A 26,198-nucleotide genomic window follows, 5' to 3' on the forward strand; every position below is an offset into this window, starting at 1 on the left:
GGTGCCACAAGTACTCCTTTTCTTTTTGCGGATACAGACTAACACAGCTGCTACTCTGAAACCCATTTTATATATTACCTACACCTGAAGGAATCATTTCATATACCAATTAAAGGGGACACTTCACTCACTGCCCATCATAGGCAGAAAGTCGAGCTATTCACTGTGGGCTTGGCCCAGAGCCAAAGTTGTCTGTACCAATGGCCTCTTGCATGAATGCTTTGCACTCCAAACACTGTGCTACAGAGAGAATCTCCCACAAGCTGAGAACACACTGGACCCAGAAATCATAGAATATCAGGGTTGGAAGGGACCTCAGAAGGTCATCTAGTCCAACCCCCTGCTCAAAGCAGGACCAATCCCCAATTTTTGCCCAAGATCCCTAAATGGCCCCCTCAAGGATTGAACTCACAACCCTGGGTTTAGCAGACCAATGATCAAACCACTGAGCTATCCCTCCCCGCAATTCAGGGAAAACAAATTGGCACAAGGCACAGTATTTGAAGCCCCTACATGGTTCTTTTACTAAGGCAAGACCCTGAGCACTCAACAACATGCAATTTGCAATATCTAGAACTACTTAATTATATGTAATAAAAGCATAGAAAGTAAGGGTCTGTGGTGCAGACCCAGACACTGCAAACAGGTTTCAGAGCGTTAGTCTGTATCAGCAAAAACGAGGAGTCCTTGTGACACCTTAGGGACTAAAATTTATTTGCGCATAAGCTCTCGTGGGCTGTGGGTTTTAGCCCACGAAAGCTTATGCCCAAATAAATTTGTTAGTCTCTAAGGTGCCTCAAGGACTCCTCGTTGTTTTTGCAGACACTGCAAAGGGTTCTTTGAGTACTCTCCATAGGGCAGGTGAAGGCACAGAGGCAGGTGGATGCTGCTAGGTCTTAACGTAGTCTCAAGCACACATTTAATGCCACTACAAGGCATACGCAGGCAGTCCAACTAGACAGCTTTGAAAGAGGATTCTGTGCTTGAGTCACCACAGGGTATCATTTCCATGAGTGTGAAAGCATCAGCAATCTTCAAATAATTACCACAGAATTTTCAATACCTCTGCTCTACCACCACTCAGGAGCACTGATTCTTCCTATTGTATTTTCCACCGCATACATCCGATGGTGTGTTTTAGCCCATGAAAGCTTATGCTCAAATAAATTTGTTCATCTCTAAGGTGCCACAAGTACTCCTGTTCTTTTAGTGATTCAAGGGGAAGAGTGTCTCATATTCAATGGCCAAAACCAAGTACCGTGGCATCCTAGGAACTGAATTGTCTTCCATCCAAGTAATGAGCCAGCTGAGCTTGAAAAATGATAGGCTCACATGTATGCAAGCCATGTACATTATAAATTCTGAAGTTACACATTAATATCTTCACACTTTGCTAGATATTGGGGACATTCTGTAAAGTTTGTTACACTTGAGCCAATTTTAAACCTTACATTAAAGAGGATTTCCTAAATGTTTATGAAGTATTGTAGAGCTGTAAATTGCCCTACTCCCACAAGTCTACAAAGGCTGTCCTAGCAGCGTTGGGCAGATTCTGCTACGTTACTTTCACAGTAAAGGTACTACTCAATGTCAGTAATATGATTACAATAGATCTACTTTCAGAGTAAAGGTGACAGAATTTGAAAATTTATGACTCAGAGCTGCCAAGCAGTTTGAGGGAGAGGTGAGATCACTCCAAGATGCTGTTTAGTCACTACTAAAGTTAAGATACTGGCAATAAAACTAGGGGCAAAAAATCAGTTAGTCTGTTGCAAGAAAGCATTTTTTAAACAAAGATTTTGTAAACTTTTAAACAATCCTCATACTTTTCAGCATACCTTTTTCTCTTCCAATTCTGCTTTCAGAGACCCCAACTCTTGCTGACACTTTTCTAGAGGAGAGATTTTTTGTAGCATCTGTTCCACTTGGTGACGAAGAGTGTTATTCTCTCTGAAATGGACAAAGACTACAGAACATTCAGCCAAAAAGCATAGATTTTGTTCAAGTCTGAACTCAGTGCTGTATTTCCCGAAACAGCAGCTACTTTGCTTTCCACTACAAGACAGCTGAAAATGCTCTCCAGCTACTTGTTTGCTTTATTATTGTACTTGTGTGAGTCTCAGGATATTAGAGACAAGGTGGGTGTAGTAATACGTTTTGCTGGCCCTGAAGAGCTCTGCGTAAGCTCAAATGCTTGTCTCTTTCAGCAGCAGAAGTTGGTCCAATAAAAGATTATCTTACCCACATAGTCTCTCCAATTACTTTAACATTCTTAGTGTGTGAGCCAACTTAGCGTTTTTTCCATGTAATATGCTTTCCTCATAGAAAATTTGGGTCAGATTTAAAGAGAAATGAGTGGAGTGGGTAAGCTAAGTTCCCATACTTGCTCACAGACCATAAATAAGAATATAATTCAGCCCTTTCCACTGAATGCATCTGAGTCCCTAGACCCCTCACTTTGAACCCATACCAGAGGCAAGAACCTCACCTCCACTTAGGCCCCTGTGTGTCATGTAAAAAGGCCTGAAAATCCTGAATCTAGCTGGGGGTAAGATTCCCCAGCATGGACACTGTGGAAGACAGACGTAAGTCTGTCCTCAGAGAATCCTTTCAAAGCCTTGGCATAGTGGACATGCCTAGGATGGAGTTGTAGCACTGCAGAGATTTCAAACAGCAGTGTTGGTCAAAGAGCAGCCCCAGGCAGCTGCCATTACTATGATAGGCCATTTAGGTCGAAGTTACACAGGGAGAATATTGCAAACTGGAGTCAATTAATGGCCATGTAAGTGTCCATTACTTTGCATTGATAAATACCCCTCTTGCCTACTTCAGAACAATTACCAAACCAAGCAGAGATTTAAACAGACCTAAAACTGAATTTTGTTCTTACCTTTCAGCCACCTGAAGCTGTGATACCTTGTTAAGGGAAAAAAAAGTAGTAAGTTTACCACAATTTTCTCAAAAAAGTGTTAAGAATGGAAGTAGTATGCTGGAATCTCAACAACTGAAGAAATATCAAGTCAACACACCCTTCCCAATGGAAGATGACTCGGAGGAACAAAAGTAATGTAACAATTCTGTTGTACCATTAAACAAGTATGACAAAGTAAAGTATTATATGAAGTGAATACATTGGGGAAAAAAACAATATCTATGTAGAATCACTGACTTTGTTAAGCACTTGAAGCAATAATTCTCAACCCCTAGTTTCACTATAGACAATTTAAAATATATATACACACACAATATATATATATATATATATATATATATATATATATATATATATATATATATATATATACACACATACACACACACACATATATATATATACTGGAAATTGCCAAAACTCAGGCATGTTAACTTTCCACCTCTGAAGTCCAATTTTTTTCCAATATTCAGTTGTTCAATATTTTAGAATAAGTAGTACTTGCTACAAATAAGCTTCTAACCTTAATTTTTAACTTCATAAATTCCCCAAAGCCCTATCTTTGAAATGTTCACATGTAAATACAACAAAACACTAAGAGAAATACAGAAACAAAGGATATCGTTACACTTCTGTTGATACTCTGTCAGCAAACGGCTGTAGAAAGAAAAGAATAAGTTGTTTACAAGGGTGATCTTTCAATTCATTTTTGAATCTGACCGGGACAATCAAGTTTTAAGATTCCATTTTTAAATTTTGTCAGGCTTTTTGAAAAAGTCAAATCTGAACACAATGCTAAGGTTGTGGATTTGACGTCATTAACTTTATTTTTTCCTAACATTTTCAATTTAAGCTTCTTCAGCAACACTTCTCAATTTAGGCTATTAAGAATACCTATAGCCTCTCTTAATTTAATTATGACTTGGTTCTTCTGATAAATTGACCTCACTCCAGTATATTATATTTAATATAATTAACAACTGGTAACAGGGATTAGCATCTTAATGACAGAACTAAATTTTCTTGAGAAAAAGTGGACAGCAGAACAAAATCTTAATTCTCGGACTCTGCCTCCAAAGAAGCTTTCCACTAAATTTTCTTACTGCATGTTGGGTAAAAAGGAACACTCTCTTACTTTCACATATTTGTTTGATATTAGCTACTCCTGGGGGAATTCTGTGCCAAAAAATTAAAAATTCTGCAAAATTCTGCATATTTTATTTGTCAAAAAATCACGCCAGTTTCAATTATTTTGGTAATTTATTTCAAAATACCTGTCAGCAACTGTCTGTAACAATACAGACAAAAAAAATTCCCCCAGGAGTAGAGAAGTAAAGAAACCACTGTTTCTCAGCTCCCTCGGCCACAGAGCCCAACAGGGAGGCCAGACACCCACACCCCATATCCTCCAGAGCCCCCGCCCACCCAGACACTCGCACAGACTCCCTAACCCCCAGAGTCCAGCTGTGGGCCCACCCCAACCCAGACACACACAACCCCTCCCCACTAGAGCCCTGCTGCAAGGCCCACCCCAGCGCAGACACCCGCACCCCCTCTCCACTAGAGCCCAGCTGTGGGGCCACCTAGAGCCCGGACACCTGCACCCCGTCCTCTGCCAGAGCACAGCCACAGGGCCACCCCCAGCACCTAGCTACAGGGTCTCCCCCAGCTCAGACACCTATACCCCCTAACTCTTCAGAGCCCAGCCACTCACACCCCCTGCTTCCCCAGAGCACAAACATGCCACCACCCAGACACTTGCACCCCCTAACCTCCAGAGTCCTGGGATCCAGAAGGACAAATAGCCTGATGCTGGGTCTCAGGCTTGTACAGCTGCCTCCTTCCTTCAGGGCATGCCAGGAACTGCAGCTTCCAGGAACCCTCCAGCTCCCTCCCCGTCCCTCCTACAGCGTCTTCTATTTGTGAGCTGGGCTGGGTCTGCCAGATCCAGCGCACCCTAGTGGTGGCCAGCAGCTCTGCAGCCAATTTGGGGGGCTGGGGGGAGGCAGCAGAGGGAAGGAAATTCTGCGCACACAGCATTAATTTCTGCTCAAATTCTGCATGCGCAGTGGAACAGAATTCCCCCAGGAGTATGCAGTAGTACAGACATGAAAGCAAAACTGACAGCAAGTCTGAAGACACACTGCTAAGCCTCTCTACACACTTCACACGTTGCAAGTAAGAACTAAAATGCAATACTCTATAGTTTAGACCTGAACTCTTTCCTGAGGAAACCATGCCCATTCTACTTTTTTGTGATAACCAACAACCACAATGGACAATAGATTAAAACAGTCATATACTTCTATAAAATGTATTTTTTTTAAAAAAACTACTAGCTTAAAATGGTAAAAATGCTTTTGTGTAAAATATATCAGTTGTACTTACTCTGTGTCAATTATTTTTTGCTTCAGTGCAATTAATGCAGCTACATATTCATTTAAATTCTGTAAGGAAAAAAAATCTCAAGTTGGCAAAGAAATTTCACACCTAAAATAGTACACAGACACTATAGATGCCCCAAACTGACGAAACTTGTTAACTACTAACATTCTATATATTTTCAAGTTGACTGGTTAACCTAATGTCTTTTTTCTTTTATGCCCCACATTAAATCCTGACAAACACTAAAACAACTAAACCAAACCATAATGCAGTTCTCTTAATTTATCTATGTCCAATGGTTTTCTAATTTACAATTCAAATATTCCTGATAATGCTAATGCTCATTCCCAATTCAAACTTTCTTAAAAAAACATCCTACCAGAGAAGCCTATCTTTCATCTAAAACGGATTTATTGATTAATACTACTGAAAATATGGGCCTCTGAGTTTTAAGAAATTACAATGAAAAATTGAAGATCCAAATTTCCACATGGGCTATTTTAAATGAACACTGCCGAAATCCAAAGGTATGTGAATTGAAAGGATACACTTATGAAAGATGAGGTAAAGACGACAGTTTGGAAAACTGCTCTGCCATTCTGGACTCTGGAGAGTTAGACTAGTTTAAACAAAGCAAATTTTTTTGACAAATACACAATATTTCAGCCTCTTAGAAATCCAGAACTACTCTTTACTTTGCAAACACTATTCCCAAGATTTATCGCCTAGGCTTCTGCCACTTGGGGAGAAAGAATTAGTAATTGTTCAAAAATTATATAGTACACAGGTTAAGAAAAGAGTGTCTGTACATCTGGGTATAGTGCTTAGAGTATCCACAAATACAAAGTTTATTTTTAAAGTCATACGATACATATAGTGCATAATCAGCAATAACCCAAATTTAGGTGAATAAATTTAATAATACAGTTTAGATTAGCAAAAAGAAAAGGAGTATTGTGGCACCTTAGAGACTAACAAATTTATTTGAGCATAAGCTTTTGTGAGCGACAGCTCACTTCATCGGACGCTCATGAAAGCTTATGCTCAAATAAATTTGTTAGCCTCTAAGGTGCCACAATACTCCTTTTCTTTTTGCGGATACAGACTAACACAGCTGCTACTCTGAAACCTGTCAGTTTAGATTAGGGCAGTCAATTAACTGCCGTTAAAGCGTGCCATTAACGCACACCACAATTAACGCATTAATTTTTTTAACACGCGTTAATCGCAGCAGGGCAGCATAAACTGCTTCAGAGTACCTACCTCAGGTCAGACAAAGTAACACAGCCACCACCGGAGGGCGGCAGAAAGAGAAGAGGCTACAGAAAGATGCACGTGGTTCTCATGCCAGCTCCAGCCAGGAAGTATTTTTTAAAAGTAAAAACAGGGTGGCCAAGGGTTTGCCCGAGCCACCCTCCCCATACCGCCCGCAGCTGGGCTGAGCCCCGCACTGCCCATGCCAGGATCTCTCCACCCCCCAGCCCTGTGCCACCTGCAACTGGGGCTAACCACTCCTCCCAAGCCCCATGCTGTGTGGGACTTACACACACACCCTGAGCTCAGGGGCTGACTCCTACCCCTGAGCCCCATGCTGCCTGGAGTTTTGAGGGGGGGCAGCTGCAGCCCAAGACCCTCCCCCAAAACTAGGCTGACCCTACCTCCCGAGCCCCATGCTGCCCACAGTTGGGGCTGATCCCCCCCACCCAAAAACGAGCCCCATGTCACCTGCAGCTGGGGCTGAGCCACGTGGCGCCACAGCCCCCCCACCCCCCACAATGTCCACAGCTGGGGCTGAGTCCCACTTCCCCACTCCCAAGCTTCACACCGCCCAGAGCTGGGGCTGACCCCCGCCCCCCCGAGTTTGGGGGCTGATCCCCATCCTGAGCCCCATGTTGCCCACAGCTGGGGCTGACACTCCCCTGAGCCCCATGCCGCCTGGGGCTGTGGCTGGCCCCCCCTGAAGTTGGGAGCTGACCCCCTCCCGAGTCCCATGTTGCCCGCAGCTGGGGCTGAGCGCCCCCGCCCCCAAGCGCCACACTGCCCTTGGTGGGGTCTCCTGCCCCAGACCTATGCCATCCACATTTGGGGCTGGGGATGACTCCCGCCACATGGCGCTGGAGCTGACGCCCCCTCCCCCCCAAGCTCCATGCCACATGGGGCTGACCCCCACTCCCAAGCTCCATGCCATGCACAGCTAGGGCTGAATCCTCCCCCCCAGCTCCGTGCCTCCCCCGGCTGAGGCTTACCTCCCCACCTCCGTACCACCCAGGGGTCAGCTCTAAAGCCAGCACTCCACGCCAGCAGCAAATTTCTCCACTTTCCTGCTGGCAGGCAGTCCTATCTTCAGCTAACCCCGCAGGCAGCAGCCGCCTCTCTCTGCTCTGCCTTGCTGCCAGGACAAATGCCCAGTTTTGGTGAAAAAGAAGGGATGGCCGGGACAGAGCTGAAAAAGGGGCCTGTCCTGGACAAAACGGGACGTATCATCACCCTAGCCAGCCTGCGCCCTATAGTGCCCAGCTGGCCCCCCACTCCCAGGACCAACCCCCCTGAATCATGCCCCATTGCCCCTAGCTGGCCACTTGTTCCGGGGGTACCCCACAGAGAACATGAGCCTGGCGAGCTCAGCCTCCCTGCCCCAGCCTCTCCACCCCTGCAGTATGATGAGTCTCTGAGGTTAAAATCCACTCTCCCTTGCAAACAAGGGCTCACTCTGCTGAAGGGAGCCCACCTAACTCAGTAAAAGGAGGCGAACATGGCGAGCCCAGTACCAGAAACCACCCTTCCAGAAGCAGCACCAGCAAGACACCTCCCTCATCCTCCTCCTGCACAAGTCATTGCTTACTTCTCCCCTCCCAGGTCCTCCCCACAACACTGTATGCAGATTTCTAAGATGAAACTCTCTTTGGACAGGAGGTGAACCTGGTGAGCTCAGAAACCCACCCTAACAGGAGCAGCATCAAGAATTCACCTTTCTCCTGAAGAACTCACACACCTCTCATCTCCAGAGTACGGAGTCAAAAAAAAAAAAAACTCACTCCTTCAACAAGCCAACACTCCTCTAAAGGAGGCATACAAAATAGTATATAAAAGGCTAACCCAGCAGCAGCAGGTGAAAAAAAAGCCTCCTGCACAATTCACTCCCCTACTGAATGTTAGCCCTGAGATAAAAATCTTTCCATATCTGTGGCAAGGACTCTTTTGAACAGTATACAAATATATTATATTGAATTATTCCAGACATTGACAGTTCTACTGAGTTTTCATGATCTGGAGTGATTTAAAAAGGTAATGGAACAAAGTAGCAACAGTTCAGGTCTTTTGACTAGGAAGTTTATATTTAAAATACTTCCAGATGGTTCTTTGGCTAAAAAGACTTATCTGTAGCTATTGCAAGGCTGAATTCCAATACCATAGAAGCACTTCAAGCCTGTAGTACCACCTACGTTCTAAGCATGCTTTTGCGTCCGGATCTTGTGCTACAGATAACCCACCACCATCAAATACATACAGCCAGCCGCAACAGAGTACAATTACAGAGTTTCAGGATCGCTACAAGCCCAGGGATCAAACAAAGTACAACACCTTAACCAATGCTATTGCAAAGTGGATAGCTATGGACTGCAGACCACTCAACATTGTAAAATGACAAGATATTACTCAAATTGCATCTTCCAATCAGTCATACACTTTGCATCACGAAAAAATGACCTATATGACAAGGAGAACACTACAAAGTTGGAGCTTCTGAAAAATGCACTAGCTGTTGCTTTGACTGGTGACCATTGGACATCCTTGAACAATCACAGCTATCTTGGTGTCACTGCACACCTTATCGATGCCGCATGGACACTGCAGTCATTTGCTGTAACAGTAACTCATACTGGAGAGAGACATTATGCTGAAGCACCTGCAGACTGCTTCATGGATGTTGTGAAGGAACAGAATATTCAAGAAAATGTAACATCATTTAGTACTGACAGTGCACGTAAAATGATAGCAGCAGCCAGTCGCTTGCCTTTTGAACACATGATGTGCCCTGCTCAGTCTGCAGCAATCCATTACAGTAACGCTCAATGATGGTGGTTTTGAAAATGTGCTGGCACAATGTAGAAAACTTGTAGACCATTTCAAACAAAGTCCAGATAACAGTACAGAACTAGGAATACAATAAGCTGCAAATGGAAAGAAACAAGAACCTCTCATTGAAGATAATTCAACCAGATGGAACTCCGCATTGGCTATGATTCAGCACCTGCTTTGCAATAAAGCCTCTATCACATCCACATTAGCTCTTCAAAAGCACCATCTATCAGTGCCAATAAATAAGGATTTTGAAAAACTGCAAAAGCTAGAAACACTACTTGAGCCGTGCAGGATTGTGACTGAACTCCTTGGAGGGGAATTGTATGTCTCCTGCTCCATAGTTTTACCTGCATTCTGCCATATATTCCACATTACGGCAGTCTCTGAAGATGACCAGTATATGTTGCTCAATTTAAAAATACTTTCACAACAGATTTTACAAAACGCACTAAACCCAAGTTTTAAGAATCTGAAGTGCCTTCCAAAGTCTGAGAGGGATGATGTGTGGAGCATGCTTTCAGAAGTCTTAAAAGAGCAACACTCTGATGTGGAAATTACAGAACCCAAACCACCAAAAAAGAAAATCAACCTTCTGCTGGTGGCATTTGACTCAGATGACGAAAAAGAACATGCGTCAGTCCCCACTGCTTTGGATGGTTATCGAGCAGAACCCATCATCAGCATGGACTATGTCCTCTGGAATAGTGGTTGAAGCACGAAGAGACACATGAATCTTTAGCACTTCTGGCACGTAAATATCTTGCTACACCAGCTACAACAGTGCTATGCGAATGCCTGTTTTCACTTTCAGGAGACATTGTAAACAAGAAGCGGGCAGCATTATCTCCCAAAATGTAAACAAGCTTGTTTGCCTGAGTGACTGGCTGAAAAAGAAGTAGGACTGAGTGGACCTGTAGGCTCTAAAGTTCTACCTTGTTTTATTGTTAAGTGCAGTTATTCTTTTTTACATAATTGTACATTTGTATGTTCAACTTTCATGATAAAAAAAGATTGCACTACAGTACTTCAATGAGGTGAATTGCAGTCTCTTTTTTACAGTGCAAATGTTTCCAATAAATAAATGTAAAGTGAGCCCTGTACACTCTGTATTCTGTGTTGTAACTGAAATCAAAATAATTGAAAATGTAGAAAACATCCATAAATATTTAAAGAAATGGTATTCTATTATTAACACCATGATTAATCAGGTTTAATTTTTTTTAAATCACCTGACAGCCCTAGTTTAGCTATTAGCATCCAAGTATTCAGTAACATCACTCATGAAAAGTTATACAGAGAGTTGTTTGAGGAAAGCAAATATAGCAGCGAGTGAAGACTGTCCGTCAGTAATTGAGAATTAGGGTAGGTTGTCCATTTAGAAAATACAACCCATGAGGAAAGTATTCCAGTTACTTTCCCCACTGCGCTTCTCATCAGCACTCCATCTCATCCCTCCTGGTATCGCCGATGTCTAGTGATGTGTCTACTCAAAATCATAACCAAATACAAAAAAACCCAGGATATCCCTCAAGATGCATGCACCACTAATTTAAGTGATAATCTTAACACCTTCGGCCTCCCTTTCTATCACTCTTTCTTACTCTTAAATTAGGCCCCAATTCTGCAATGAGTTCTCCATAGAAAGACAGACCACTGAGCCTCTGCAGAGTGCCACTAAAGTCAAGAGAACTACGTGCATGAGTACGAGCTCACATATGCACAGAGTAATACTAACTGGTCTGGGAAGAAAGCTGCCATTTTCTGTTTTGTGAAGTACCATACGCACTTGTAGTGCTGTAGAAATTTGTAAAATAAATAGATTAGGTAGACAAGGAATTAAATCAGTTTACAAAAAGAAAATCTTTGTAAAATCCAGCTGAAGAAGTGCATGTTATCCAAGACTTTTAGGAAATCCAAAAGTGCAGAAGAAAGGGTGACGCTAGTGGAATTGTTAGAGAAAAGTGACAATAGAGACCTGGGCTTTTTTCTGATTCTTTCTGAAACAGACTTCTTTCCGTTTGCTATTTACATTCGCAATTCATGTTCCTACCCACTCTATTGCCCTTGAAAGGCTACTGACAGCTGGAGGGCTCGGCACCTGCCCACCGCATTAAGGTTCAAGATACCAAGATTGAGAATTAAACTAATTCTTTTTAAGACTTAAAATTCAACATGCTCCGGTGGAGGCCAAGGACGCTCCCAATCAGCTGAGCGAGGGCTGCTGCGGAGGGGAGTAGCAAGACGTCCAGCAAGACGAGGGGAGAGAGAACTGGCTCTGCCCACGTCCTGTGGTTAAATGCCACAGCAGCAGGAAGGTCGCTGGGCTCTAACCAGAGGCAGCGGGGGAGCCAGAGCCGCCTGCCCAGGCCGAGCACCAGAAAACAGGAGCAGGTCCCGCTGCAGGCAGGAGCGCAGGTGGCCGGGTGCCACCTGCATAACTGTAGGGAGCGGGGTCCAGCCGATACCGGTCCCAGCCGGCCCGGGGGAGAGGGGACAGTCCCGGCCTCAGCCGGGGGCGGGCGGGCGGACAGGAGGCGCGGAATCCTGGTTACCTGCTGGAGCGCGCTGCAGTTCGCACAGGCCGTGGCGGCCTCGGCCGCGATCCCCGCCGCCGGCGCCTCTCCGGGCATCATGGTCCCCGCGGCGCCGAGTCCCCCGCACCGGCCCTGCAGTCCCGCAGCCGCTTCACCCTCGGCAGCCGCCGTGCCCTGCCGCCGCGCACCTCCATCCGCCCCCAGCCCCGGCAGCACAGCGCTGGGCCGGGGCAGACGCGATACAAACGCACCGAGCCGCAAGTGCCAGGAAGGACCCAGCCACGCCCCCCGCCTGGTGCCCGCCCAGTTGCCTGCTCGGGAGCGGAAGACACCAGCCGGCTTGAATAATGACAGGTTTCAGAGTAACAGCCGTGGCTTGAGGCACTGTTGGCCGGGGCAGGGGCTCGCTCCGTAGAGCCGCTCAGACCCAGATTAACGAGGGGTTCTACAGGCAGCCGCTCAGGACAGGGACATGTTTACAAACAGGCTATTCCCTAGAACCCCGCTTGGGTCCTGCTACGTTAGGGCGGGTCGCTGCCGGGGCCGATTGGCGGCGCTTCACCGGCAGCCATTGCGGAGAGGGAGGGACTCTTCCCGCCTCCCACGTGACGTGGGCTGGGGCCTGAGAGTCTGAGACTGCATGTCCCATCATGCAATGCGGCCAGTCTTCTCGAGCGTTGCGTGCTGGGAGCTGTAGTCTTCTGGGGCATCCCCAAAGGGGCTGGAGGAGCGACGGTGGTTCCTGCTAGGCTCCCGCTGTCCCGTGCGCTGTGGGAGCTGCCCCGAAGGGCTCTGGGCTGCGATGGTGCTTCCGCCCCAGGTGATTTCACACAGCTGTGTTGGGCACTGAGCGGCAGCAGCGTGGGAACGACGCGGGTCGCTGTCCCGGAGAGCAGGGCTGGCTGCCTTGGGGCCAGACTAGCGCGGGAACGAGAGCGATTACTGTGTAGCCAGACGGACTAAAAGGATTTTACCCATGGGGTTTTAGACAAAGGGAGCATGGCAACAAAAACAAAAGTTTTGGCATAGTGCTTCATTGATTTATTAAATAAAATCTCTACATTTCCAGGTTAATCAAATATAAACAATCCAGGATACATCATTAATAAGGCACATTCACTACCTCTCCCTTTCCTTATTTCCTTTATGATTTCATTTTCTCAAGGTCAGATATAAGGTACTTGCTTTTTAGAAACCAGCCAAAGCACACGTGTGCGCACATGCTTGTGTATGTATAAATGACTACATAGCTAAATCTTGCATGGAAGGCTGGATTTACACCTTACGCATCCCTAGGCACAGCATCTTCAGTGCCCCACCACCACCACCACCTTCAGCTGACCTTTGTGTTTTCCATAAAAAATGAAACTTTTAAGCCAGTTTTAGGTACCCCTAGAACACCGGCACCCCTAGACACGTCCCTACTGTGCCTAACTGGAAATCTGAGCATGCTTGCATGTTGTGTATATTTAGTAAGCATGGTTATTTGAACAGCGACTAGTGGGAGGGACACAAAGGAGGCACCAGCTAAAGGGGGGGCACATGACCTGCCCGTGTGATCCCCCCAAGTGACTCGTCCCCGCCCCCCACATGACTCCCTCACGTGACTCCTCCCCAACCCGCTCCCCACGTGATCCGTCCCAACCCGGGGGTCCTGCGCTTTCCCTGTCCCCTCCCCATCCCATAAGCACTGACTCCGTGGGTGCTCCAGGGCTGGAGCCCCTATGGGGAAAAACTATTGGTTGCTCTGCACCCACCTGCAGCCAAGTTCCCCACCCCGCCCCATCTCCTCCTCCCCCCCCGAGCACGACATGTCCCCACTCCTCCACCTACCTCCCAGCATTTCCCGCTCAGATACCACCAAACTGCTGTTTGGCAGCGTTAGCACACTCCGGGGTGGCGAGTGGGAACATGGCACACTCAGGGGAGGAGGCAGGGAAGAGGCGGGGCGGGGATTTGGGGAAGGAGTTGGAATAGGGGCAGGGATGGGGTGGAGTTGGGGCGGAGACTATAGGGAAGGGGTGGGAAGAGCCGGGGGAGGGGCAGGGCCTCATGGAAGGGGTGGAGTGGGGGCTGGGCTGGGGGCAGAAGGAGGTCAAGCACTCAGGGAAAAGAGGGGAAGTCGGTGCCTATGCCCCATCCCACGTTTCCTGGCAGGGTGTGCCTCTGCTCCAGTTCCCCTGGCATAGGGAGCCACTAGTGCACTCTCCCAGGCAGCCTCCAGCCACTGCCTGCCTAGGATGCTGCCCATGGTGCGGCACGCAGCAGCTGCTCTCTCCTTCCGGCTCTGGCCCTGCCCCTTCATCTCCCAGCCGCGCAATCACCACTGATTTTGAACCCCACTATGCCTGTATAGTTTCTTCATGCTTATTGTTGTATAAAGGGCAAAAAATTCAGCATTTCTGTATTTCAGCATATCAGTTGTAGTGCCAGTCTGCAGAAAAGAGACAATGTAATGACACTGAAGTCATTGTACTGATTATTCTGAATCATAAAACTAGTTGTTGGGCATGGTCCTGCTATCATCATAGTGAATGGGGATGGCGTATGCACAGCACCTCTGGAAATCCAACGACTTTTATTTAGAGGCCTAAGTATGGGTTCAAGTGCCTACCTCCAGGCATTCAAGATTGGAATTTTTGACCTAATAATATAGGGCCTCAGCTGGTGGGACGATGCTTGCCCCCTTCTCAGCAACTTCTGTCCCCACTGACTTCCAGGAAGGTGGAGCATGCTTAGCACCTCCCATGATCAGGCATGGACATAGCAGAGACTGGCTGCTGCAGAGATGCAGTTGTGGTCCCCTGATTCAGGGCCTCCTGGTCTTTGTGCAAGTCAGTGATGCACAGGGTTATCCCCAAGGCTGTGTCTGCACTATAAAGTTTGGTTAGCATAAGATGTCAGTATACAACTGTCACCGTGCCTCTGTGGGTCACAACTGAAAACCGCTGAGAAATAAGACAGACATACCCCAAAACTGGTGGTTATTCTTCCATAAGATATACCAAACCAGCAACAAAAGTAAACTTCTGTTTCACCACAGTGGCTAACAAGTATTCAGAAAAGCAGTATCCTTAGGCATTCCAGTCCTTGAATCACAACTAAAAACACTGGACTTAATGATGAGTGGTTATTTAAAACCCATTTAATCAAACAAAAGGGTTCTTCTGATCCCAAAGGAACAGCCACACACCCAGGTCAATATACAACTCAGATCTTACCCAATAATCACACTGTTCCCAATCCTTTAGTATCTAAAATCTAAATGTTTATTTATAGAAAGAAAGAAAGAAAGAAAGAAAGAAAGAAAGAAAGAAAGAAAGAAAGAAAGAAAGAAAGAAAGAAAGAAAGAAAAGATTTGATTAAAGGAAACAAATACATACAACAATTGCAAAGTTCTTGGATCAGGCTTGTAGCACTGATGGAATAAACTGCTGGTTTGTTAAGTCTCTGGTTGCTTCCAAGTCACTGGAAGGTCCTCGGTCCTTTGGTTAGAATGCTCCCATTAGTACAAGTTCACATAGTCTGGAGGTTTGAGAAGGAAAGAGGCAAAATGGAGATGTTTCCAGGGCCTTTATAGCTTCTGCCAAGTGAAGAGAAACCCGTCAGCACTTTTGCTGACAAAATACTTCCAGCCCCATGAGCAGTGTTAGCTTTGTCCACTCAGGGCCGTCCCAAGCCATTTTGGTGCCTTCCGCAGGCCTCTGCAGGAGGAATGGGGGGGCTGGCCCCACGCATCTGCGGGAGAGCACGAACAGGCTTGAGGGGCAGGATTGGGGCTGGAGCGGAGCGGGTTGGGGCCAGGTCGCTCCACTTCCTGCCGCCTGGTGACTACAGGGCGGGCCCGACCCCGCACTCACGGGGCAGCGGGAAGTGGAGTGACACGGCCTCAGCCCTCTCCGCTCTGCTCCCCTGGCTCCCAGCCTTGGGACTTGAGGGCTGGGGGAACCGCCCCCAGCACTTACCAGCAGCACAGCTGGGAGCCAGCGGAGCACAGCAGGTTGGCACTTGGTTGCTCCACTTCCCGCCACCTAGTGAGTACAGGGCAGGCCCGACCCCTGCTGCAGTCCTCAGGGGAAGGGAGTGGAGTGGGGGCAGGGCGGGGGCGGAGCAGGGGTGGGAAGAGGCACGGCTGGGGCGGAGCAGGGCGGGGGCCATGGGGAAGAGAAATTTCCTGGTGCCCTACGCAGCTGTGTACTTTGCATATGGGTAAGGACAGCCCTGCTGCCACTTGCATCGGCAAAACTTTTGTCTTTTGTGGGGGGGCTTTTTTAAGTACCCATAAAAGACAAAACTTATGTCGACAACTTCGCAGTGTGGACATACCCTCATTGTTCTCACTGTGGAAAATTACAATAAACAAGATGGTGTTTGGAGTCCCATGGGCAAGTCACATGTCCATGCATTCTTTCGCTTAGTCATAGTAGAGGCTGTCATAACCATACAGCTAAGGGTAGCCTAGAATTCCTCCTTACCTGTAAGGGGTTAAGAAGCTCAAATAACCTGGTTGGCACCTAACCAAAAGGACCAATGGGGAAAGAAGGTACTTTCAAATCTTGGGGCGGAGGGAGGCTTTGTTTTATGTGTTCTCTTGGGAAGCGGAAAAGCAACAGGTCAGAAAACTCCTTCCCCTATAAACCATCCTAAGAGTCTCTCATATTACAACAATTGTAAGTAAAAGCCAGGCAAGGCATGTTAGATTATCTTTTGTTCTGCTTGTGAATTTTTCCTTTGCTGGAGGGAGGTTTATTCCTGTTTTTTGTAACTTTGAAACAAAGCCTAGAGGAAGTTCTGCTATGTTTTTGAATTGTTTGTTACCCTGTAAAGTTATTTTCCACCTGATTTTACAGAGGTGATTTTTACCTTTTTTTTTAAATAAAATTCTTCTTTTAAGAACCTGACTGATTTCTCTATCGTCCTAAGACCCAGGGGTTTGGGTCTGTGATCACTTTGTAATCAATTGGTTAGGATATTATTCTCAAGCCTCCCCAGGAAAGGGGATGTAAGGGCTTGGGGGGATATTTTGGGGGAATAGGAACTCCAAGTAGTCCTTTCCCTGATTCTTTGTTAAATCACTTGGAGGTGGCAGCAGACCGTCCAAGGGCAAAGAATTTGTGCCTTGGGGAAGTTTTAACCTAAGCTGGTAGAAATAAGCTTAGGGGGTCTTTCATGCGGGTCCCCACATCTGTACCCTAGAGTTCAGAGTTGGGAGGGAACCCTGACATGGTAGCAGCGCGGTGGGATCATTCTGAACCCAAAGCACAGTAGGATTTTAAAAGAACAATTTCCCCCCCCCTCCCCTTTTGGCTGCTTGGAAAGCAGGGCGGGGTTTTTTTAAGGATTTTTTTTTTAAGCTCTGAGCAGCTGGAGTTGTTGTTTTTTTTCTCTGGCTGAGGGCAGGGTAGTTAACCTCCTGCAGGGGAATTCACAAGTGTTTTTTTTTCTTTCTAGCTCTTGGGTTTGGGTTAGGCTAGATTAAACACAGAAAGGCTAGGATGACTGACAGTGACGTCCAAAAGAAATTAGAATTAGCCAGATTCGAGGCTGATGAGAGACAAAAAGAACATGATATATGGATGGCCTTAAAGCGCTTGGAATTGGAGGCAGAAGAAGCTGCCCACAAGAGAGCCCTGGAGTTAAAAGAAAGAGAGAGGAAGCATGAACTGGAGGATAAAGTAAGAGAGAGGAAGCATGAACTGGAGTTATAGACAAAACATTTAGAGATGGGAAGGGCTAAGCAGAATATACCAGACAACCCTAGCAATCCTTCTCCAGGTACCGCTTCCCATCCCAGAAAATTCCCTACCTACAAGGTAGGCAATGATACAAAGGCCTTCTTAGAAAATTGTGAAAGGGCCTGCCTTGGGTACAGCACCTCTACAGATCAGTACATGGTGGAGCTGAGGCCACAGCTCAGTGGACCCTTAGCAGAGGTGGCAGCTGAAATGCCTAAGAAACACATGAACAGTTATGAACTTTTTAAAAAAAAAAACAAAATCAGAATGGGGCTAACACCAGAGCATGCCCGTCGGCGGTTCAGAGCCCTAAAGTGGAAACCAGACGTGGCATTTTCCCGACACGCCTACCACATTGTAAAAAATTGGGATGCCTGGTTATCAGGAGCAAGCGTTAAATCTCTGGAAGATCTGTCTCTCCAAATGCAAATGGAGCAGTTCTTAGAGAGTGTTCCTGAGGAAATAGAAAGGTATATGCTAGATGGGAAGCCCAAAACTATAATCAACGCGGGGGAGATTGGAACAAAATGGGTGGAGGTGGCGGAAAAGAAAAAAAACTAGTAGCAGTTGGAGCGGATATCAGAAGAGGCAACCCGAGACAACACTGGGAGTAGCCCAAGGCCCCACCTACATCCCCAGGAAAACCCCAAACACCTTATCGTCCCACCACATACATCACCAGCAACCCACCTCACCCAAGTGACCAGTCAGCTGGGCGATGTTTAAATGTAATGAGCCAGGGTATGTGAAGGCCAACTGCCCCAAGAACCCCAATAGACTGCAGTTCATTACACCAGAGTCACACCAAAGGTCCTCAGGCTCAGATGTCTCCCAGGTACCCTCAGAGTGAAAGAAAACTGTGAGTGTGGGTGGGAAGAAGGTTACAGCGTGGAGGGACCCTGGAGCACCGGTGTCAGCTATCCACCAATCCTTAGTGGACCCCAAATTCATCAACCCAGAGGCCCAAGTGACAATTCAACCCTTCATGTCAAAATCTTTAACTTGCCTACCACCGAGTTGCCTGTCCAGTACAAGAGCTGGTCAGGAATGTGGACTTTTACAGTCTATGATGATTATCCCATTCCCATGCTGCTGGGGGAAGACTTGGCCAACCATGTGAAGCTAGCCAAGAGGGTGGGAATGGTCACCCGCAGCCAGGCTAAGCGAGATGTCACACCTAGTTCTGTTTCTGAGCCTTCAACAAGGGCCCAGTCTGTGTTACCAGAGACCCAGACTGAGGTGGTGGAACCAGACCCCATGCCAACATCTGTGACAGCAGTAGTGAATCCAGTCGCAGAGACCCAGCCAGAGCCAGTCCCAAATCCAGAACTGGCGGAGCAACCAGCACCAGAACCATTGCCAGCACTGAGTCCAGCACTTGCAACCCTGTCTACCGCTCCAACACCAGAGGGCACCACCAAGCCTGCACGGGCAGCAGCAGCAGATAACCCTAAACAAGAGGCTCAGCCAGAGCCTGAAATACCACATAGTGCACCCGTGGAGAGCGGTTCACAGTCAATGGAAACAGCTCCATCCCCTGCATCGCTTCCAGAGGGACCAAGCCCAGGTCCACAATCCAGTGAGGAACTGATGTCTCCAGCATCAAGAGAACAGTTCCAGGCCGAACAGGAAGCAGATGAAAGCCTCCAGGGAGCTTGGACAGCAGCACGGAGCAACCCACCGCCTCTCAGCTCTTCTAGTCGATCCAGGTTTGTTGTAGAAAGAGGACTTTTATACAAGGAAACTCTTTCTGGTGCACACCAGGAAGACTGGCATCCTCAGAGACAGTTGGAAGTTCCAACTAAGAACTGGGTAAAGCTCCTGAGCTTAGCCCACGATCATCCTAGTGGCCATGCTGGGGTGAACAGGACCAAAGACCATTTGGGGAGGTCCTTCCACTGGGAGGGAATAGGCAAGGATGTTTCTACCTATGTCTGGTCTTGTGAGGTGTGCCAAAGAGTGGGGAAACCCCAAGACTAGGTCAAAGCCCCTCTCCAGCCACTCCCCATCATTGAGGTTCCATTTCAGTGAGTAGTTGTGGATATTCTGGGTCCTTTTCTGAAAAAGACACCCAGAGGAAAGCAGTACATACTGACTTTCATGGATTTTGCCACCCGATGGCCGCAAGCAGTAGCTCTAAGCAACACCAGGGCTAAAAGTGTGTGCCAGGCATTAACAGACATTTTTGCCAGGGTAGGTTGGCCCTCCGACATCCTTATGGATTCGGGAACTAATTTCCTGGCAGGGACCACGAAAAGCCTGTGGTAAGCTCATGGGGTGAACCACTTGGTTGCCACCCCTTACCACCATCAAACAAATGGTCTGGTGGAGAAGTTTAATGGAACTTTGGGGGCCATGATACTTAAATGAGCACTCCAACGATTGGGACCTAGTGTTGCAGCAGTTGCTCTTTGCCTACAGGGCTGTACCACATCCCAGTTTAGGGTTTTCACCATTTGAACTTGAGTATGGCCGTGAGGTTAAGGGGCCATTACAGTTGGTGAAGCAGCAATAGGAGGGGTTTACGCCTTCTCCAGGAACTAACATTCTGGACTTTGTAAACAACCTCCAAAAACCCTCCGAACCTCTTTAGCCCTTGCTAGAGAAAACCTAAAAGATGCTCAGGAAGAGCAAAAGGCCTGGTATGATAAACAAGCCAGAGAACATTCCTTTAAAGTAGGGGAGCAGGTCATGGTCTTGAAGGCGCCTCAGGCCCATAAAATGGAAGTGTTGTGGGAAGGGCCATTTATGGTCCAGGAGTGCCTAGGAGCTGTTAACTATCTCACAGCATCCCCAACCTCAAACCTAAAGCTTAAGGTGTACCATGTTGATTCTCTAAAGCCCTTTTATTCCAGAGAATTAAGGGTTTGTCAGTTTACAGCCCAGGGAGGAGATGATGCTGAGTGGCCTGAAGGTGTCTACTACGAAGGAAAAAGTGACGGTGGCGTGGAAGAGGTGAACCTCTCCATGACCCTTGGGCATATGCAGTGACAGCAGATCAAGGAGCTGTGCACTAGCTACATGCCGAAGTTCTCTGCCACCCCAGGACTGATTGAATGGGCATACCACTCCATTGACACAGGTAATGCTCACCCAATTAAAGTCCAACCTTACCGGGTGTCTCCTCAAGCTAAAACTGCTATAGAAAGGGAGATCCAGGATATGTTACAGATGGGTGTAATCCGCCCCTCTGGCAGTGCATGGGCATCTCCAGTGGTTCTAGTTCCCAAACCAGATGGGGAGATACACTTTTGCATGGACTACCATAAGCTAAATGCTGTAACTCGCCCAGACAACTATCCAATGCCATGCACAAATGAGCTATTGGAGAAACTGGGATGTGCCCAGTTCGTCTCTACCTTAGACTTAACCAAGGGGTACTGGCAAGTACTGCTGGATGAATCTGCTAAGGAAAGGTCAGCGTTCGTCACCCATGTATGAATTTAATGTGCTCCCTTTCGGGCTGCGAAATGTACCCTCCACTTTCCAAAAACTTGTAGATAGTCTCATAGCAGGATTGGCAGAATCTGCAGTCGCCTACCTTGATGATGTGGCCATGTTTTCTGATTCATGGGCAGAACACCTGGAACATCTACAAAAAGTCTTTGAGCGCGTAAGGGAGGCAGGACTAACTGTTAAGGCTAAGAAGTGTCAAATAGGCCTAAACAGAATGACTTACCTTGGACACCAGGTGGGTCAAGGAACTATCAATCCCCTACAGGCCAAAGTGAATGCTATCCAAAAGTGGCCTTTCCCAAAGTCAAAGAAACAGGTCCAATCCTTCTTTGGCTTCACTGGATATTACAGGCGATTTGTACCCCACTACAGCCAAATCGCCGCCCCACTGACTGACCTAACCAAAAAGAAACAGCCAAATGCAGTTCAGTGGACTGAAGAGTGTCAAAAGGCCTTTAACCAGCTTAAAGCGACACTCATGTCTGACCCTGTGCTAAGGGCCCCAGACTTTGATAAACCTTTCCTAGTAACCACAGAAGCGTCCGAGGGTGGTGTGGGAGCAGTTTTAATGCAGGAAGGACCGGATCAAGAATTCCATCCCCTTGTGTTTCTCAGCAAGAAACTGTCTGAGAGGGAAAGTCACTGGTCAATCAGCTAAAAGGAATGTTATGCCATTGTGTACGCTCTGGAAAAGCGACGCCCATACGTTTGGGGACAGCGTTTCCACCTGCAAACAGACCATGCTGCGCTGAAGTGGCTTCATACCGTCAAGGACAATAACAAAAAACTTCTTCAGTGGAGTTTAGCTCTCCAAGATTTTGAAATACATTTCAGGAGCTTCTAAGAAAGTGGCTGATTCACTCTCCCATGAAATTTTCCCAGAATCAACTGGTTAAAATCGTCCTTGAAATGTGGAAAATATTGTTAGTTTTTATGTAATCAGTAGTATATCTAGAGGTGCATGTGTCTTATTAACTCTGTTTTCTCCTAGAGCTCCAGGAAGAAATCATAGCCAGTGTGGTACAGGCTATCTAGCACCATCTGTGATTTGGGGGGTGTGTCATAACCGTACAGCTAAGGGTAGCCTAGAACTCCTCCTTACCGGAGGGTGGAAACCTAAGTGGTGACCCCTCACAACAGAATGTTGATTCGGGGTCAAGAGGGGGACTGTCACAATATAACTCCCCCCCAGGGGGTACCCTGGGTAAGCACGAGCATTATATATTGCTAATGCTTTTATATGTAGTTGTAAGGATCTCGGGAAGGGTTGAAGGTGTGAGTGCAGAGTTAAAGATTTCTTTGCAGGTTGCAAGAGGCTAAAGGGGGAGGAAGAGAGAAGGGAACGGGTTAACTCGACACTCCAGCTAGGTCCACAAGTAAGAGGTTGACTCCAGCCCAAGGCCGCTGCACACAACAGATTCTCTGCTACTTTCCAAGAAAGATGGGGGTCGAGATTTCAACCCTGACCAGCTGTGAGAAAGGAGAGTTGCAGAACTGAACTGCCGGGGCTGCGAAAACGAGTGAGACGGTGAAGGGAAAACAACCATCTCCCATCCCTGAAGCCGATGTGTTTTGGGAAAGCTGAGGAAACCACAGAAAGCCAGTTTGGACTGGTACAAAGAGCACGGGGGACAGAGGTCATTCTGGGGGGAATGCCCCCCAGAAGAACCAAGGGCTTAAAAATCCTCCCAAGAGCCAGGGCAGGTCAGAGATCAACAGCGGACCCAGGGTGACCTGTGCACAGGACAGAACTCTCATCTACCCTTCCCCCTCTTGTTCTTACGTTACACCCGGGCTTGGACAGCCTCAGGTAGTGCGTGTGTGAGTATGAAAGTGGGTTAGGGCTTGGGGCACTAACGCTTTCTTCCTTCCTCTGAGTGACATGGGGAGCACCCATCACTCTCCGCTGTTATTTTACTTTATTTTATTAATAAAGGTTTAAAATTTAGTCACTTGGTGTGCTCCTTCATCTCCTCCCCAATGATCCTGCAGCCTCAGCCTGATCACCTGATGCCTCAGGCAGATTGGTAACATAAATCTGTCACAGAGGGATTCTACCTGAGATAGTAACTCTATGGTTTCAGATATTGTGAATCAAGCCATATATCCCACGTCCCATATGGTGTTATAAGTGCCAATGGTATGGGCATATAGCAGCTGTTGCTAAAGAGAAAATGAGATGCGGTAAATTTGGGGGAGAGCATTCCTATGAAAATTGTATAGAGGGGACAGAAGTCAAATGTAGTAACTAAGGGTGAATTGTGGCAAGGCAACCTAAAGAGATACAAAAGTCAAAAGTTGTTAATAAACGCTGCAGAAAGAATAGGCGATGGTCTACTACTCATGAAAAAGTTATCAATCATAAATTATAAACTGGGAAAAATCAGAAAAAAATGAAAATTATAGCAAGGGCAATTAAAACATACTTGTCAATAGACTGTAGTCATGCAATTTTGAATGAAGTTAATGGTGAAATATGAGTAGTATGGGGATCTCAATCTTTTGTTGGAATGTACACAGTTTGATAGCGCATCATGAAGAACTCAAAGAAAATATCCTTGAAATGAAAACTAAACCAGATGTCATATGTATCTAAGAAACATGGTTGGTTGAATTGTGTGTTTTTTAAAATTCCAGTGTATATATTTTCTTTAGGCAAGACCAAAAACTCAGAAGAGGAGGAGGCACTTGTACTTTAATAAGGGAAAGATTAAACTACATAGTAGCACGGAATGATGAAGCAAGCCTAGAATATAATGCTGTTGAAATCCCAATGCAGAAGAGAAATATTTTTTGAGGATTTATAATATCTATAACCCATGTGGGAAATTAGAAAGTTCAGAGATACAAGAAATAGCAAAAAATTATAAAAGACCATATATTATATGCGGTGACCTAAATAGACATAATAAATCATGGGGAAGTAAGACAGCTGATGAAAATGGTGCATGGTTAGAAAAGGTCATTGATGAGAACAATCTAGTGGTTTTAAATGATGGCATCACAACTAGATTTAATGCAGAAGATGGTAGCTTTTCCTGCTTAGACCTGGGAATTATAACAGGAGATATTGCAAATAAATGCAACTTGGAAATATATAAGGGAGAAGGAAAGGAAAGTGATCATTTCTCTATACTTATTACTTTTCAATGGTAAGGTAAAGGAAAATTACTCACCTGGAATTTTAAGAAAGCTAACTGGGAGCTCCTATTTACAAGTAAATGTACCAAATTTGTAAATAATCATTGTGTGAATGATGACAGAGAGAATTTCAGTGATAATGTAAAAAAAGCATTAATAGCAGCAGCTATTGTAGCCATACCTTGGATACGGAAGTATCCCAAAACTAAAAACTCACTTCCATGGTGGAATGAAGAGTTCAAAATGGCACTTAAAGAAAGGAACAAAGCCTATAAAAAGCGACAAATACAATGAATAGTGAAGATCTAATGAAGTATAAAAGAAGTAAGGCAATAGCACAAAGAATTACAAAAATAATCAAAGAAAGAGAATTGGAGGGAATACTGCTCCACTGTCCCTTTCCCTGCTCCAGTGGGGGCTGCTGTGCTCCCTCTGATGCTCACATCTCTGTCAGGGGGCAAGACAGACCATGTGGTATGGGTGGTGCTGTGCCAGGGCTCCATGACCATTAAGGCAACCATTCCCATACCTAAAAGGGAGTCCGTGAGTCTGCAGAGCTCTTGGCCCCCCTCTATGCAATGGGTCAAGCTGTGTCAGTTCCTGTCAGACACACTTAGCTCCAGGAAGAAGGTGCAGCTTGGTTTCCAGCAGTGGGAGGATTTTATTCACATTCTCCAGGGCATGAGGGTCTTGGTGTGGGAGAGTAAAGGGATAAAAGGAAAGTCTACCAACAGGCCCACAGCTTTCCTCATCACGTATGGGATCAACAACATGTTGCTGCGTGGTTCCCTGGGGGGCGGGTGGCACAGCCGCCAGCTGCCAGGACCCTCAAGCTGCACAATGAGACTTAACACCTCTGCATCTCTGAACATCAGGGGCTATTGGGAGAGTCTTCGCAGGTGCCAGGTACTCTCCTTCTTGTGTGTGTGGTGGGGGGTACTCTTCCTGCAGGAGATTAACACCAATCCAGCTGCTGAAGCCAGCTGGCAACTGGAGTGGCAGGACAGGGTGTATTTCAGCCACCACACTACACTCTCGGCTGGAGTGGGTGGCCACCCTGTTCTCCCTGGACCTACAGCCCCAGGTCATGCTGGGATGCCTGCTGCACCTCCTGGTTGTGTGGAGAGGTTGATCCTCAAACTTCTTAACATCTAAGCCCTGCTATGCGAGTGGATGCAGTTCAATTGGCAGGCATCCATCTTCCTCAGCACCTTGGATCCTTGCAAGTGCCTGGGCCTGGGTGGGGACTTTAACACTGCCCTCCTCTGCCGCTTTTACACCCAGGGGGGCAGTTGAAGGAGGGATGCAGCAATTTAGCAGTTGGAGCTGGAGTGGCGGCTGCTCATCCTGGGGCACTCTCTCTGCAGAGATTGTCAAGAGAAGGACAAACCTTAATAACCATCAGGCACAGGGAACCTTTCTTCAATCCTGCATCCAGCTCTTTCAGGAGATGGATTGTGGCTCCCACTTCTTCTATGCTCTGGAGAAAAAGAGGGGTGCCAAAAAGCATATCACCTACCTCCTCAAGGAGGATGGCACCCTTCATACCAATAAGGGACAAGCTCCTTATAATCAACACAGGTAACCAAGACCATCTAGAGGACCCTCTTTCTCTGGCCAATTCCTTGGGGCCCTCCATCTTACGCCCACCAACAAATTTCCAGGCATTGATGGGCTAACCATGGAACTCTACCATGTGTTCTGGGACATCCTCAGCCTGGATCTTGCCACCATCTGGGCTGAGTCCTTAGGTAGCAGGGTGCTCCTTCTGTCATGCATGTAGGCTGTACTCACCCTGCTGTCCAAAAAGGGAGTCCTCCATGACCTCAGGAATTGGCAACCAATATCACTCTTCAGCATGTACTATAACATAGCAAAGGCCATCTTGCTGAGGCTGAAGTCTGTGCTGGCAGACATGATCCACCCAGAGGA

General features: G+C 46.7%; 1 protein-coding gene and 1 pseudogene across 2 annotated transcripts in view; one reads left to right on the plus strand and one right to left on the minus strand.

The window, feature by feature from the left end:
* ICE1 (interactor of little elongation complex ELL subunit 1) overlaps positions 1 to 12,085 on the minus strand; it is an 80,591-nt gene extending 68,506 nt beyond the window's left edge. Inside the window, exons 1-5 of one of the 2 annotated variants that reach the window (XM_074945077.1) lie at positions 11,953 to 12,085; positions 5,321 to 5,379; positions 3,554 to 3,589; positions 2,891 to 2,908; positions 1,839 to 1,950 (exon numbers count right to left, since the gene is read on the minus strand). In XM_074945077.1, the coding sequence (XP_074801178.1) occupies positions 1,839 to 1,950; positions 2,891 to 2,908; positions 3,554 to 3,589; positions 5,321 to 5,379; positions 11,953 to 12,033 (306 nt within the window). In that variant the 5' untranslated portion in view covers positions 12,034 to 12,085. The remainder of the gene's footprint in view (positions 1 to 1,838; positions 1,951 to 2,890; positions 2,909 to 3,553; positions 3,590 to 5,320; positions 5,380 to 11,952) is intronic. The other variant, XM_074945078.1, reaches the window with a different exon arrangement.
* LOC141982745 (E3 SUMO-protein ligase ZBED1-like) overlaps positions 8,606 to 26,198 on the plus strand; it is a 28,437-nt pseudogene continuing 10,844 nt past the window's right edge.

The sequence above is a fragment of the Natator depressus genome, chromosome 2 (assembly GCF_965152275.1).
Source record: "Natator depressus isolate rNatDep1 chromosome 2, rNatDep2.hap1, whole genome shotgun sequence".
Lineage (NCBI taxonomy): Eukaryota > Metazoa > Chordata > Testudines > Cheloniidae > Natator > Natator depressus.